Source organism: Tenrec ecaudatus, chromosome 10 (assembly GCF_050624435.1).
Source record: "Tenrec ecaudatus isolate mTenEca1 chromosome 10, mTenEca1.hap1, whole genome shotgun sequence".
Classification (NCBI taxonomy): domain Eukaryota; kingdom Metazoa; phylum Chordata; class Mammalia; order Afrosoricida; family Tenrecidae; genus Tenrec; species Tenrec ecaudatus.
This window is the reverse complement of record NC_134539.1, coordinates 74,445,960-74,460,958: the sequence shown is the minus strand read 5'-3', so window position 1 is coordinate 74,460,958 and position 14,999 is coordinate 74,445,960. Positions and strand designations below refer to the sequence as shown.

The following is a 14,999-nucleotide window of genomic DNA, read 5'->3' as shown; positions in this document are numbered from 1 at the left end:
AAGCAAGAAAAAAACACAACGAAAAAAAAGGGAAGAAACGAAAAAAAAAAAACCAGCCCTAAAGTAAAAGTGACACACGTTCATTTTTTAAAGGAGGGGGGCAGGGCGAAGGCGCGCGCTGCGGACAGGCTTAGAGCTACGGCCGCGAAGCCGAGAGGCGCTGTCCACGGTGCTGACGGGCCCCTGGAGCGGCGGGAGCGCGGGGAGGACCTCCCGGCCAGGTGGAGCTTCATGGGCCGCGGGCCGCCGCTCTCCGCGGTGCTGACGCCGTCAGGTGCGCTCCGTCTCGCGGGTTGGTAGCACGGCCCGGACTCGCCGCTATCCACGGTGCTGACCCCGCTGCCTTTGGCTGCCGCGCTTCCCGAGGAAACCTGCAGTTTGGATTTTTTTTTAAAACCGTTCTTTATTTAGATTCCAGCATCCTTGCATTTCTTCGGTGCCAAAGGGACGCTCAGGCCGCCCGTCCGTCTCCTTTGCTCTCCCCAACTTGACGCGCCCTCCCTCCTGTTTCTCCCTGACACTCCCACCACCCCCCCTCGGCTCGGTGGTTCAGCGCGCGATGCTGCAGAAGACGCGCTGAGCCCTCTTGGATCTAATGCGCAGAGAAGGTTGGCCCAGCGCTCCCGGGCTCCTCCAAGGCTGAACTCCGTCCAAGGTGCCCGCAGGCTCCCTGCCCGCCTTCCCCATGCCAGCCCGCAGCTAGGGGCAGGGGCAGCACCGGCTGGGGCTGGGGGTGGGTGGGGAGCTTTTGAGGAGGACAGGTCGCAGCTTGGCTATGGAAGGCTCCAATGGCTTTGGGATCGACTCCATTCTCTCCCACCGCGCGGGCAGCCCCGCCCTTCCCAAGGGGGACCCCTTGCTCGGGGACTGCCGTTCTCCCCTGGAGTTGAGTCTGCGCTCCGAGAGCAGCAGCGACTGCTCTTCCCCAGCCTCGCCGGGAAGGGACTGTCTGGAGCCCGGGGCCCCAAGACCTGCTGGAGCGTCGGGCCCAGGTTTGGACTCCCACCTGCAGCCGGGGCAGCTCTCCGCTCCGGCCCAGTCTCGCACCGTCACCTCCTCCTTTCTGATCAGGGACATCCTTGCTGACTGCAAACCACTTGCGGCCTGTGCACCCTATTCCAGCAGCGGGCAGTCTGCTGCCCCCGAGCCCGGGGGCCGCCTTGCGGCCAAGGCTGGGGAGGACTTTCGAGACAAGCTGGACAAGAGCGGCAGCAGCGCCTCTTCAGACTCCGAGTATAAAGGTAAGCAAGCAAGAGGCGAAAAGTTGGTGGGGGTGGGTGGCAGCGGTGATGCTGTATTTTTAATTTTTTGATATATTAAAACTTGAGGACATACATTTGGGAACACGGATACATTCACTTTGGAACTCCCCCAGGGCTCAAACCAAGTCCTGAAACTTGCCTGGACCTGTTGGTCAGCCCTGTGGCCATGCCTTTGAAGCACCCATAGACGGGACCAGGAGCAGGAAGGTAACCCTGGGTGATGGAGAGATTTTCCCATATGAACAAAACAAACTTTCTAAACTTTGAGGGGGGGTCCTTGCTTCCAGGTGTGTTACTGGGGCAGTTTGAGTTCCTATCAGGCCAGTGGCTCTTAGGGGCTCGCACAGAAGAATGGAGGTCTTGACAATTTTGTGTGAAGACCTCTTTATATGAGTAGTGACCACCTAGCATGAAATTTCAGCAGGAGCTCTGAGCACAGGCAGATTTTTCCACCTTTCAACTTACCAGTCTGGAAGAGGGACTGGGGTCTCCATGTGCTCTAGGCCAGTATATCTTGCAAAACAAAACAAAATCCAGCTCGTTTCAAAAAAAAAAAAACAACAACAACAGGCAGGCTTGGAACCCTTCTGAAGGTCTCAGTGCCTCTCCCGCTGAATTTGACTTGAAGCACACTGAGCAGTCACCTCCGGGGCCGTGGGAAGGAGCTCACCTGGCTTCACTTGCACAAGGGTTGCTGCCTTTTCTGTTGCCTTTTCACACCTTGGATCTTTTTGCTGCTACTGGTCATTTCCGTCTTGCTTTAACCAAGGAGCTGAGATGGAAATGAAGAGGTGAGGAGGGAGGAGGAAGAAGAGATGGAAGGGGGCCCATTATTTTGTTTCCTCCCAGCTCTCCCTGGTCTGAGAGGCTCTCCGGTGGGGCGAGAGGTGCAACTTTCTTTCTAGGAACAAGTCTGGAGTCCAGAGGTGATGGGGGGTGGGGGAGGATCAGGGCTTCAGGGGAGAGAACCAGTGTCCTCATCGAGCAGGAAATCCGGAGCTCCCCAAGGTTAATCTGAGCTCTCCCTTCTGCTCTGTAATGAATTTCCAGAACCCTTCTTACCAGAAGAAATTTCTTTATAAAGGAAATGATTTTTTTCTGTTAGGGGCCCAACATTGCCTGACCCCTATTTGTACCAAGGAGGTAGTGTGCATTTTTGAAAGATTTTTTTAAAAAACACCTCCTCTGTCTCCCAGAGAAATGTTTATTTGTGTCTTAAGCCACATGGAAACCCATTTGTGGCTCCATTCCCGGGATGCACATCTTCCCCCCCCCCCCACTTCTCAAGCCAAAGGCTGAGCCTCCCTGGGCCAGGCTGCACCAGCTTTGCCTAGAAAACAGGTAGGTAGGATGGGATTGCCCGGGAAGGAAGGAAGGCCAGTGGGAAGTGAGACCTGGACGCTCTATCCCCCTGGCACAGTGGCCCTTGCTCCTCCCTTGAACCTGTTCAGAAACAGGCAAGGAAAACTTACCAGGGAGAAAGACAGGTATGTGTGTGTGTGTGTGTGTGTGTGTGTGTGTGTGTGTGTGTGTGTGTGTGTGTAGGAAAAGGGAATGCAAATATATGTATTTATAACATCACGTTTCATTATAATTTCTAACATCAACCATAACAAAACTCGAGATTTTAGGATTGCTGGGACAAGAAGCACGGCCAACCTGGTTCATGGGTGGCTGGTGGCAGTGGCAGGGAAAGAATTCAGAGGTCACTTCCTTTTATTTCTCTGCCCCTAGGAAGGATGTTGCGCAGAGGTTTCGTTTAAGATAATTAGACTATCAATTTCCTTCTCTGGTCCCTGATGATATCCGATCAGGGAGGTTATAGGGGCCAGCTGTCCACTTATCCCTTAAATGGATTTGGCGCCCATAGACCCATGGAAGGACCCATGCTCCTCCTCCGCAGGCTGGCAGCCTTTGCTTCTAAAAAGCTCCTGGATGAGAAAGGAAGTAGGGAGCCTTAAGGACAGGCATCCCTTTGCACCGCAGAGGAGGACAGCAGAGAGAAGTTCCTTTGGCTATCAGAAGCCCCTCAAGCATAATATTTAAAGAATATATAAGGAATCTGCAAGCGGGGTTTTGAAGTAGGCAGTGGTCCACCACCCACACTAGGCGCAGGCGAGTAGGACCGTGGAGAAAAGCAGGCTGGCTGGTTCAGTGGCCTCAAACTCCCGGGCCAGGCATTGAGATGCAGCCTCCTGGCAGCGAGTCCGGAAGCCGAGGCCCTACCACCGGGATGTGCCCTGAAGGCTAAGGCCCAGCGCTCACTGGAAGGTACCAGTCTGCACTCGGGAGGCCATGGGGCTGGTGGTATGGTCTGAGCCAAAGGGTTCTTCCAGGCCCATCTTAACCTCAGCCCTGAGAAGTTTAGGGGGCTTCAGAGACAGTCTGGACAATTAGGTGAAAAGTACGATTTCTGACATAGAGGCTTGAGATTGGTTTATTCCCCTAAGTGTTTCCAAGCGCTTGTTTTAACTTCAGCTCTCTGACATAGACCTAAGATCCCATCCTAACAGGTCCAGGTCCAGCCCCCAGAGACCTAGACTCGAACCCCATAAGGAGGCTGTGGGGGCGAGGGGACGCGGCAGGAAGGGGGATGTGGGGGGAGGGAGGAAGGGGTGCCTTCCTGAAAACAGGGTTGCTGGCCCAGCTCCTCCTCCTCAATGCACCCAGCCGCTGGAGTCCCGCGCCCTCCCGGCTGCCCCTGCTGCCTTTCTGGTTGAAAAGTCTCCCTCCCTAGCGGCTCAATTAACCGGATTATTGTTTCCTACCGAGAGAAACTAACTCTTATTCAGCTGAACCCTGTCATTGCAAACGCCAGGCACAATGAAATTCACCATGAAAGGAAAGACGGGAACACATGGGGGAGGAGGGTAATCTCCAACCCCAGCCCTACAATTTTGGCGGGGAGGGCTCTCTGGTTGCATAATCGGTTTAGAGAAAGAAGGGGGAGGATTTGAGTTTACTCTATGGAGTGTGTTTTCGGTACAGTCATCCCCAACGGAAACAGAACAGAAACGAAACGAAATCGCCTGTGTTTTTCATTCTCAAGGGAGGACAGTGTCCTGGCTGAGGGGCACAGCGTCATGCCTGCTTCGCAGTGTGCTCAGGCCCACAGCGGGCACTGTATACATCAGGAAACCGAGCTCAGCCACTTGCTCAGCCGAGGGGCAGACGCCACGCAGAGTCGCTTCTTTCTCCCAGCGCTCTGTGCTCTTGGATCCCTCCCTCCCACCCCCACTCCTCCGCACCCTCTGACCCTCTAGCGCTGGCCTTTCTCCTGCGTGCGAACTGAACTTTGTAGCTAGCCTAATTGTGGGGTACCCCACACTGTATCTCTGCAATCCTAGAGGAGGGCAGGCGAGACGGGGATGCTATTATTTATTTGTATTTGTTCTTTAGGACAACGTAACGTCCCCAAGTGAGCAGGGTTTGACCTTCCACACAGGGCTGTACTCCGCAGACTCTGACTTCCCTCCTTCAGTCCCAACCGCAGATGGGGGGGGGGCCCCCCCGGAAGACTCTGGGTGCTGCGGGGACCCACACTGAGCATGCACTCCTCAGTGCAGCCCATTCCCTCGGAAATTCTGCCCCCCGCCCCCCGCCGCCCACCCCCCATTCCCAGCCGGCCCAGCATGGGCACACGGAGCAAAAGCTCTCCTCCACGCTGTGGGTTCTTTGTCGCTGCCCCCCTCTGTCGGGTTCCACACCTGGTACCTGGAACCCGAAGGACTCGGCTGGCTCAGGGTGACTTTCCCATGGTCCCCACGCACGTGGGTTCACCAACGTCTTAAGCTGCCTTGACCCGGCGAGTCCCATCGAGCTGGGGTGACGAGGCCAAGCCCTGACACGCTGCTGTGTCCCCGCAGTGAAGGAGGAGGGCGACCGCGAGATCTCTAGCTCGAGGGACAGTCCCCCGGTGCGCCTGAAAAAGCCACGCAAAGCGCGCACGGCCTTCACCGACCATCAGTTGGCGCAACTGGAGCGCAGCTTCGAGCGACAGAAGTACCTGAGTGTGCAGGACCGCATGGAGCTCGCCGCCTCGCTCAACCTTACGGACACGCAGGTCAAGACCTGGTACCAGAACCGCAGGTGAGGCCATGCTGCTGGGTGGCAGGAGGAAAGGGGGGCACTCTCTGCTCTTCCTAAGGCATTGCCAGGGGAGCGCGCGGGCTTTGGGCCGTCCCCTTCTGTAAAAGCGGGGAGAAGGCCAAAGTTCTTCATTGCGGGCCAGCCAGATGCGGGATTAAACTTGTCCCCAGTCCGCTGGCTCAGCAAGGACAGATCACCCACCAGGAAAGGTCCGTGGCCAGAGCTCTAACCCCAACTTCGTGGCCCTTGAGCCTTCTCCGTGGAAGTCCCATCGGGGGAAAGTGGCAGTTCCTAGAACTATCTAGTGGGGGACGAGAGGCTGGCCAGCTGCTCGCACGTGATGTAGCGCAGGGCCCATTCCCAAAGCCGCGCCTGGCCAGCCACTTTCCAGTTTGCACTGGGCCCCCGGGCTGAGCTTTCTCCAAGTCCTGAACGCTCTGAACCACTCAGCCAGGCCCAAGGTCTTGGGGAGCAGGTTGACCAGAATCTGGGACTCAGAAGGGACGGACTCAGAGCTTAACACTGACCTCTGGTAACCTCCCTCCCCAGCGCCCTCATAGGGGAAGCAACAGTGCCACGCAACCGACCACACACCCACCCCACTCAGTGCCCACGCTGGGTCACACGCGCGCACACACACTGCAGACACTCAACTCACGCACATGAAGCGGGCGCCGGAATGGCACTTTCCGTAAACAAGCTTCCGAACACATCACCCCATTAATAATAAATACCGATTACTGCTCTGGGCATCAATAATTAAGGTCCGTTACAGTAATTACACAATTATGATGATTATGAATAATTCAGGGTAGGACGCGAGGCTGGTGAGGCCGAGTCCGTTTTAGGGGCCTGACCCGGGCAAATGAGCGGGTGTAGCCTCGACTTCACGGAGCCAAGCCTGGACCAACACCAGGCTAGTGGCCTCCTGACATCGGAGCCAGACAGGACAGCGCAGGACTCTCCCCAGACTTGGGGCAGGGTAAACCCCTGCTGGGGGTAGATCTCTACCGGCCCGTGCGGTTGTGCAGGGGCAGGAGGGGGTGTGTGCGTCTCTCTGGGCCGCTCGCGCTGCAGTTGCCTTCTTGCGTCCGCGCCCAGCGTAGAGGCGCAGCGGCTCCCTCCGCCTCGACGCGCAGGACAAACCATCCTCTCTTCTTTCCCGGCCAGTGACCCAACATTCTGGCTTTGGCGCGAGTTCATTTTCTAAGGCATTTCCGATACGTAAGGGGAGCCCTAACAGCGGGGTTCGACCCCCAGGTTGTGTTGATTTGAGCCCATTTTGGAAACCGGTTCACACCTCAGTATTCTTAGCTGTAAAGTGGGGGTAATCGCTCTGGAGAGCCGGTGATGAGACTCGTGGGAGCGTTTTCCTGGCGCTCCCTTGTTTATTAACATCAGTCTGGTGCCTCTGGGGCTCCTGCCCTTGGCGGGCGGGGGTCGCCGGGCACTTCCGCTCTGACACGAACGTGCATGTTTATTTCGGACTCCAGGACAAAATGGAAGAGGCAGACGGCCGTCGGCTTGGAGCTGCTGGCGGAGGCCGGCAATTACTCAGCACTCCAGCGGATGTTCCCGTCACCTTATTTCTACCCGCAGAGTCTAGTGTCCAACCTGGACCCCGGCGCCGCCCTCTACCTGTACCGCGGCCCCAGTGCGCCTCCGCCCGCCCTCCAGAGACCCCTGGTGCCCCGCATCCTCATCCACGGACTCCAAGGCGCCAGCGAACCGCCCCCGCCGCTGCCCCCGCTGGCTGGCGTCCTCCCGCGCGCCGCGCAGCCTCGGTGAGGCGCCTGCCCCGGGTGTGGCCCGCTTAGCCCCCGGCCCCCAGCACCCTTCCCCGGATCTCCACCCGCCCCTAGGAGGGCGCGGGGGGCTTCCTCTCCTTTTCCCGGGGAGGAGGGGGCTCCTGTGCGGCCCTCCTTGGTGTCCCAGTCCAGAGTCCCCGTAAGGGCCAGATGCCAAGTCCACCGAGGCCCAGACCCGGGACTGAGGCCCGGCCTCTCCATCCCCGCCGGATGTACATATGCATCTCCGCCACCCTCCGGGCCGGCTCCCCAGGGGCACGGGAAGCCGCCCCAAGCCTCGCTCTTGCCCGCTCTCCTGTGCCCCTGCGGTACTCGGACCCCTTTCCCGCTCCCTGCAGGGGACACGGGGGCGGGGGGTGGACGGGGAAGACCAGAATCAGCGCTCCCTCGCAGCGCGCGGTCCGGCGGCGGAGCTGTACATACCGTGTGCAAAGTGTACATGAAGTTATTTATTCGTGACCCATGAGCCCGTAACCGTGTCCGTGAATCCGTGAGCCTGTGGCCACCCCCTCCCGGGCGGGGCAGGAAGGGGCCCCGGGGACTTGCCCACCCACCCCAGCTCCCCACTCCAGCCCCCACTCCCCAGACCCCTCGGGTTCTCGTCCTTTCTCTTTTTTAAAATGTCGAAATAAACTTCTTACAAATGACCAGCGCCACCAGCGCCGGGCGGCGCTCGCGTCAGGTCCGTCTGCGCTCAGCCGGGTTCTCCCCACTCCCGGACTTAGCCTCCTTCCAGTCTCACACACGGACGCGGTGGGGGGGCATTTTTTTTGGAGGGACCTTCTTTTTCGTCCTGGGGGCTGTGGTCGCGTGGAGGGGTCCCGATTGGACCCGCGGGGGCCCTGGGCAGGACCTCAGCCTTCCCGTCTCTACAATGAAGCCGGGCAAGCGGGGTGGAGCCGGCTCTTCTGGCTGAGACCAGGCCGTTGGCAGCTGGTCACCGACCCGCTGGGCGCAAGTCCGACAGATGGACTTCGAGCCTCTGAGCTATCCCCGCCAGGGGCCCCCTGTCGGCTCGGGTTCGGGCTCTGGCCTCCCGATGGAGGTGGGCTTTGACCCGCCTTTGCTGCGAACCTGAGGCCATTTCGGACAACCCCTCCCCAGCCAGTCTCACCCCTTCTATCCCGGGAACAATCTGGCAGGAGACTCAGGGGGAGCCAAGGCTCGCAGTTTGCCTCCCCACATGGGGGCACCGGAATCTTTGGGGAGAGGGTTTTGGGTGAAGTCTCCATTCATAAAAGGGCCCAGGTTGCCTCCTGCTGCCGTCCCCTTTGGGGAGGGGGGCGCAGGTACTCCGCTCCCACACACAACCCACTGCCGGAAGGGCACCCAGGGCTGAAAGTTTGGGGCTTATTTTCAGCGGGGCTGCTCTGGTGGAGGGTGGGTTGGGGGCGCCGAGTGAACACCAGCCCCCGGCCCAGGCTGCTGTTTCCTCCCCACCCCCACTTTCTTTGCGGGATGGTGAGGGTCTTACTCTAATTTTGCAAAATGCACAGCAGCTAGTGAAGTCAAGGAGGTCCTCGGCTTTGGAGTTCTTTTGCATGTCAATGGGGGTTGGTAAATCCTCGGCTCTGGCTGTGGTGGGGGGCAAAGGGGGATTGTCCCCAACTCAGGGTTAATGAAGTGGGAAAGGAGTCTTTCAGAGACGCCTGCAAACAACCCCCCTAGGCAACAAACCCGGCCCAAATCCTACATGGATTGACTTAAACCCAGGGGATAAGTGCTTTAAATTAATCTCATTGAATAAGAATGAGGCCAAACAAAACTCTTTAAAATCATATTAAAAATCTATCAGAGGACAACTTGCCCTGGTGTGCTTTTCATTTTGTGAAAGTGGAGGAGGGAGCCGAGAGCAACCATCCTTACATTTACACAGCGGCAGTGTAAATCAGAGACACATTCTCCACTGTGTAATTGTCCTTGTACCGCAGAGGCGATCTCATACCTGACAGTAATGAAGAACAAGGCTCTCCGACACGTTATAATTACAATATTTCACATTGTCCCGCGCTTCCCGACTGCCATAATAACTTCACAACCTTGGCAGTTGAGGTGGGCTTTGCTTCTCAGGCAGTGGGCTCAGTGAGTTTCACTTTCCCCCAGCCCTCGGCAGTGTGGTGGTGAAATCACATTGTTGAGTCCCCAGGCAGGCGGGACCATAGGAGATCTAAAAGAGGCGTGGTCTCTCCCAGGTCCTCCACGGACTTGGCTCTCTCCCCTACCAGCCTCAGGCTGGCTAGCCTGGTGTAGAGGCAACAAAGTTTAGAACAAGTTCACTGCTAGCCTTCAGCGGCATGGCTGCTAGGAATTCCTGAGAAGCCCTAGTTCTGACGTTCATGGAGCTTCAGTGTCCTTGTAGTGGCAGGCCTGGCTTGGGTGTTGTTTTTCCCTTTGATGGGGAAGATTAAGAGATAAGGGCAATGGCCAAAGGGGAACTTTAACAAGCCAAGGGAGTTAAACGTCAGTTTCAAGCAGGACCGTCCCCTGTGAAATGCCCTACATTTTGCTGAACAAATGTGGGATCTTAATGGCTACTGCTGTTTTAGTGGAAGTGTCCCTAGCCAGGTGATTCAAAGTCTGGAAGAGGTTCTTCTTGTTCACAACCCCCACCCCCTTTTTTGGTCTCTAAGCATTACCTTGATTCAATCCAGCACACTGTAGGGGTGGGGGTGAACCAAAGAAATATGCAGGGGTTTTGTCAAACAAACAAACAAAAAAAACCCAAACCACCCGAAACTCAAAACATCCTTTGCTGAGCTTTAGTGGTTGTGTCTCAGGCAGGAGATGCCCTGACTTAATTGGATCACACACAGGCCCATAAGCCACCAAGGGCTCTTTACCTTTGGATGTGTGAGAATGGGGTACAGGGGGGATTATGCACAACCTTGGGGGCTGCAAACAGGATGATGCTTTGGACTTTAAAAAAAAAGGCCTCCCCATCCATGGCGGAGGGGGAGCTTTAGATTTCCACAGTCTGTCAAATGGTCCAATCTCAGTGATCTTAACCACGAGGTCCATGTGTATGGCACCAAAAGATGGATTAAGTTAGGGAAATTAGAAGATCGAGGCAGGATTAAAAACACACACAAAATTAGAATACGTACAGTGGAATTAGGTTAAAGCGGGGCCTAATTGATGCTGGAAATGTACAGTCTGTCAAGAGCTGTGGCTAAGGGAGAGATTTGTTTTAGGGTTATTTAAATTGAGATAATATTAACCCTAAATCTGCTAAATCCATGTTTCTTTATTAGCTGGGTTAACATATTGATTCTACTTAGAAACAGGCCCACAGAGCGTCGACGTGAAGAAACCCTTATCCAAGTGTTAGCCAACTGACGTGGTAGTTCCCATCTTGGAGTTATATAGTTCCTTAGACACTCTGCACGAGTCTAGCACTTCTTCCCAGGAATGGCGACTTCTGTCGATCATATCCTTCAATGGATGAGCCCTCTGGAAAAAAAAAAAGCAGGTTTTTCTCTTTTATCATCCCAAATCACTGGCATTAATCCTGTTGCCCACACAGTTGGGTTTTGTCTGTAAATTTGATCCCTCCTTTTCTCACCCAAATCGCGTGAACCAGGATACATCAAAACACAGGGACCACAACCACGGCAGATCTAACCAAAGTCGCCTTGACATGGGCTGCGGGTTTATCTTCATTTTATTATTGTTACAGATTTCGCCAACTGTCCCTATTAATTCATATGTGACAGCCAACTCCGAGAAGGCCATATTTTTTTCTCCTGTAGATGATCAATTCTGAGCCGTCATATAACTGCCCGAGCCCAAGGCCCTCCGAGTGTGCTTTGGGGCTGCTTAATCTGCCTGTGGCCCTGTGACTAGAGAGGGAATGGTGGCAGGGCCCCGACTCTTCTTGCTCTCCCCGACAGGCTCTCCACTCCGTCCTCTCCTGGTCTATCTGGCTGTTTGGCTCTGTTGAGGCACTGTCCCAACACACTGCTGAGGATCGGATCGCAGGGCATGACAGAGAGAGAGGGAGAAAAACTGAGGAGACACTGAATGAAGAGCAACAAGAACACGCCCCAAGCAGAGGGGGCAGCTTTTCAACCCTTTTCAGCGGCCTTGGATTGCCCGTGTCCAAATCTTACATTTATTGGGAAATCGATACACCCAGGGGTCTTCGTGCAAACCTCCCAGGAAGCACAATGGGGAGGCGGGCAGTCGTGACCCAGGTCACAGTACAAAGACCTCAGCTCTTTCTGGAAGATGGGATTTGGTGGGGAGTGGGGGTGGGGGAAGGAAGGTGGGTGTTCCAGGGCTGTGAAAATTAACTCGGGGCACTAGTGCCTTCTGACTTCAAAGGCAAGTAATAAAAAGGCAAGAGCCTGTCAAGTAGCCTCAAGGGCATGTGCTTTCAGAGGGGGAGAGCCTGAGCAGGCAGGGCGCCTGGCTAGGAAGGGAGTTTCCAGCAAGGGGGCTCAGTGACAGAGGACACCTGAGGAGCTTTGACCTGCATCAAAAACTCTTTTCTTAACACAGCATTTAAACATAAAGAAAACGATTAGCTGATTAACCCATCTTCTTCCGTCATACAAATTCAATTCCCAGTTTCAAACCCTGACTTTACCAAGTTCATGCCACCCATGTGCAGTGCAGCGATAACTAGGGCCGTGCTCGGGGCAGGCAGCATCCCACTGAGGGTGCTGGCTTCTACCGAGTGCTGCCCCGTGGGGCCTGAGGAGGACCTGGCACGGATGGAATACACGTAAAATAAGGGAGAAGACTGCCTGACACAAGCGAAGTTAACCGGCTAACTCACACTGTGCACACCTCCCCACACTCACCCCGCCCCATAGAGAGGGCTTCCGGTTCTATGATCCTCGGAGGGACATCGGGCCCAGTGCAAGGCACTATTGTGGTTTTGCCCCAGGGCTCCTTGGACACTAACCCAGGAGCCACTCCGGGCAGGCCCAGCCCTGCAAGGACAGTGGCAGAGTATCAACAACTTCCTAGTGAACCCTGTTCTCCCCTCCATGAGCTCCTTCTGAGTTTTCCCCAGGTTCCTGGGGAAAAAAGTGTTATTTTCTTCCCACACCAGAGCCTGGGCACACCTTGCAGGTCAGCTCTGCCGTGGCTGGTGTCGGCTTGTCCCCGTTAACTTGGCTTTTGGGCCTTGGCACCGCCGGCGTCCAGTCCACTTGAGTATTCTGAGAGCAGGGTTTCAGCAAGGCCGCGGAGCCTCCTCTGGGTCTTCCTACGCAGGGCAGGCCTGGAGAACAGAGCAACAGAGGGGAAGGGCTTTGTTATCTCCCAGTGGCTAAGGGACTATTGGCTTCCAAGGCTGTGAAACTGCCTTTTTGCTGTTGTTTTGTATCAACAGAAGTACCTTCAATAGGGCTTATCTTGATATTCTATGCACTAGAAGATTAGATACGGCACTGACGGATTTTCAGAACAGTGGCAAAATACCGTGGCATTTTCAAAAGTGCGGCTTTGTTCTGGGTTGTTTTCATGGGGGGAGGGGATGCGTGGTAAGGAGAATTATACACACTCACACTCTCAATGCAAAGGAGTTGTAGGAGACCACTGTTTGCCCAAGCACGGAGAAAAACCAGCAGCCCCTAAACACACAGCACCCATGGGGGAACAGAAGCCACAGGCACCTTTCCAGCCAGGCCTGGGAAGTTCAAACCAACAGGCGCCCCAAAGGGCACTGCTGGTCTTGGGCGCAGACCTCAGGTACCGAGGTCCCCCTGGCTGGGTCCACCCAGCCCCAGCCAGGGACGCTCACCACCAACACCCGTGCTTGGATGCTACAGCCTGTACAAGGGAGTTCGCATTCACACAGCTGGGGCCTGGCAGGGCCCGCCAACCACCCAGAGCCCCCCCCCCGCGGTCTGGAAGGGAGGGGCTCCCCGACAGTCACCACCTCCAGTGGCTGCATCACAACAACCGTTTTCAAAAGACAGCAGCCGTGCCATTTGATGAGATCAGAGGAAGGCATTTGTAAGAGTTCTGTCATCTGCAGGAAAACGGATTATGAGCCGCAAGACAGGATCTTACCCCAAACAACAGACAACTGCCACCAAATACACATCGCCACACTGCAACTCCCGCAACACCAAAAGGCAGGGTCTGCACAGGCAGGGCCACGCCAGCCAGCTTCTACTGCTGACCAAAGCTCACGGGACTTGCTGTCCATAATAGGCTGGAGAGCAAATAGGACCGAACTAGTGGGAACAATAAATATGACGGCTCTCTTTCAAACCCAAGAATTACAAACAAGACGAATAACTGAGCTATAAACAAAACAAAAGGTTGCACAATCTGCATACAGCATTATAATGATGTTAGAACAGTAACACCCATTCATAATTACACTCCAGAGGAAAGGGTTCATGTAACGGTACAGCTAAACCCATGCTACAGCTGCACGATGGTTTCCTTTGTCACGTGTGAAAGACACAGTCACCCGGGGGTGGTGGGGGAGGGGGAACGGGGCCTTGAGGCAAGGGGACGGCATAGACATACTGTTAGAGGGCTGGGCGTTTATAAGGGACACGTGGGTTGGGGACACAGCTCTCACTTGACGAGGTAGCTCCTCTTACTATACTCATTTTACAGACAAGCAAAAAGACTCAGGGAGGGCAAGTAACCTGCCCAAAGCCAGCGGGCTCACAAAGCCAGGTCAGGCTGCTGCCGCACCGATGCTGCGGCCCTCGTAAGCAGGGCCAGCGGAGTCACTTCAGTGGGACAATGGGGGCAGAAACAGGAAGACTGAGGGGTACAGAGTGGGGGTGTGTGGGTGAGAGTAGAGCTAAGGGTGAAGAAGCACCCAGCTGTCGCTCACAAGCTGTGTGACAACAGGTGAGTGACACAGGCTCTCTGTGCCTCACATTTCTCCTCTGAGCAATGAAAATGATACACAATAGTCAGCTCAGAGGTTTATAAAGATTACATACAAAAAGGCATATAAGGCACTGGCCAGTAGGTGTGTGGTGTGTCATCAAATACAGGGAAAAACAAGGAAACCGAGGACCCAAACTTGAAACAACTTTCACGAAGCCACATGGGAGCCAGGATTGGCTCTAGGGACCCTTCCAGTGGGGCCAGGGCTCCTCTGATGGCATCCACCATCTCCCCAAACCCGACGCTCCTAGTTCCCGAGACCTGCTCAGCAAGGGCCCTGAGCACTGGTGTCCCTGGTGGGGGGCCGGGCCAGCGGTTTTGAAGCTGCGGGAGGTGGGCCCCACAGTGGAGAGCGCTCAACTTGTTCCAAACTGATGGCTGCCAGTTCTCTGTGCTTGTAGTTTATTTTTAGTTGGGTTTCATGACAGACAGAGTGGAAAGGTTCTGACAGCAAGCAATGCCTTTTCTTTCCTCTGTGTGAAGCCAGGCACTCACAGTGTGTATAATTTTAAATGTAACAACCCAAGTTTCAAAATATGCAAAATTTCAGTCAAAAGACTCTCCCCAGCCTAAACTCCAGCACGTCAATGATTGCTCCTGCCACGGCTAAAGCAAAATAAATAACTAGAATCTTAGCTTGGTGATTGATACCCTAATTGCCTACAGATCTAGCAGAGGCTGCGGAACCCGTTCTCCCAGCCAGCGGCACTTTGGCAGCGCTGCTGTGCTCGCAGACGGCAGGCCACTAGACGAAGGCGGAAGGGGGGAGTGGGGGGGGCATGAGGGGCGACATCTGTGTCCACCACAGACAGGCACAAATACTCTCCTACTCACGTGGCCAGGTAGCCCTCTTCCAGTGACCCAAGAGCTGTCTCTTCACACACAAGCTTGGCTGCAGCAGGTAATCCCTGTTGGGTAGGGTGCACCACTAGCTATGAAAATAGGACGACGATTTACTAAGGATCTCTGA

The 14,999-nt window shown here is 55.3% G+C and overlaps 2 protein-coding genes across 2 annotated transcripts in view; one reads left to right on the top strand and one right to left on the bottom strand.

Annotated features, from left to right (window-relative positions):
- The first annotated feature begins 775 nt into the window (after window positions 1-775).
- On the top strand, window positions 776-7,139 carry BARHL1 (BarH like homeobox 1). Its single transcript, XM_075559086.1, has 3 exons — window positions 776-1,241; window positions 5,129-5,351; window positions 6,845-7,139. Exons 1-3 carry the CDS (start codon window positions 776-778, stop codon window positions 7,137-7,139), a joined length of 984 nt encoding a protein of 327 aa, XP_075415201.1.
- Window positions 7,140-10,120: 2,981 nt separating this feature from the next.
- Window positions 10,121-14,999, bottom strand: part of DDX31 (DEAD-box helicase 31) — an 83,954-nt gene continuing 79,075 nt past the window's right edge. Inside the window, exons 20-21 of the mRNA XM_075560580.1 lie at window positions 12,232-12,389; window positions 10,121-10,609 (exon numbers count right to left, since the gene is read on the bottom strand). Of these exons, the coding sequence (XP_075416695.1) occupies window positions 12,275-12,389 (115 nt within the window). The 3' untranslated portion in view covers window positions 10,121-10,609; window positions 12,232-12,274. The remainder of the gene's footprint in view (window positions 10,610-12,231; window positions 12,390-14,999) is intronic.

Excerpts from the sequence above, each read along its gene's own strand:
- BARHL1 (XM_075559086.1), top strand. The coding sequence starts at position 776 with ATGGAAGGCTCCAATGGCTTTGGGATCGACTCCATTCTCTCCCACCGC. Across the intron at positions 1,242-5,128 it reads TTCAGACTCCGAGTATAAAG|TGAAGGAGGAGGGCGACCGC; the intron begins GTAAGCAAGCAA and ends GTGTCCCCGCAG. Across the intron at positions 5,352-6,844 it reads ACCTGGTACCAGAACCGCAG|GACAAAATGGAAGAGGCAGA; the intron begins GTGAGGCCATGC and ends TTCGGACTCCAG.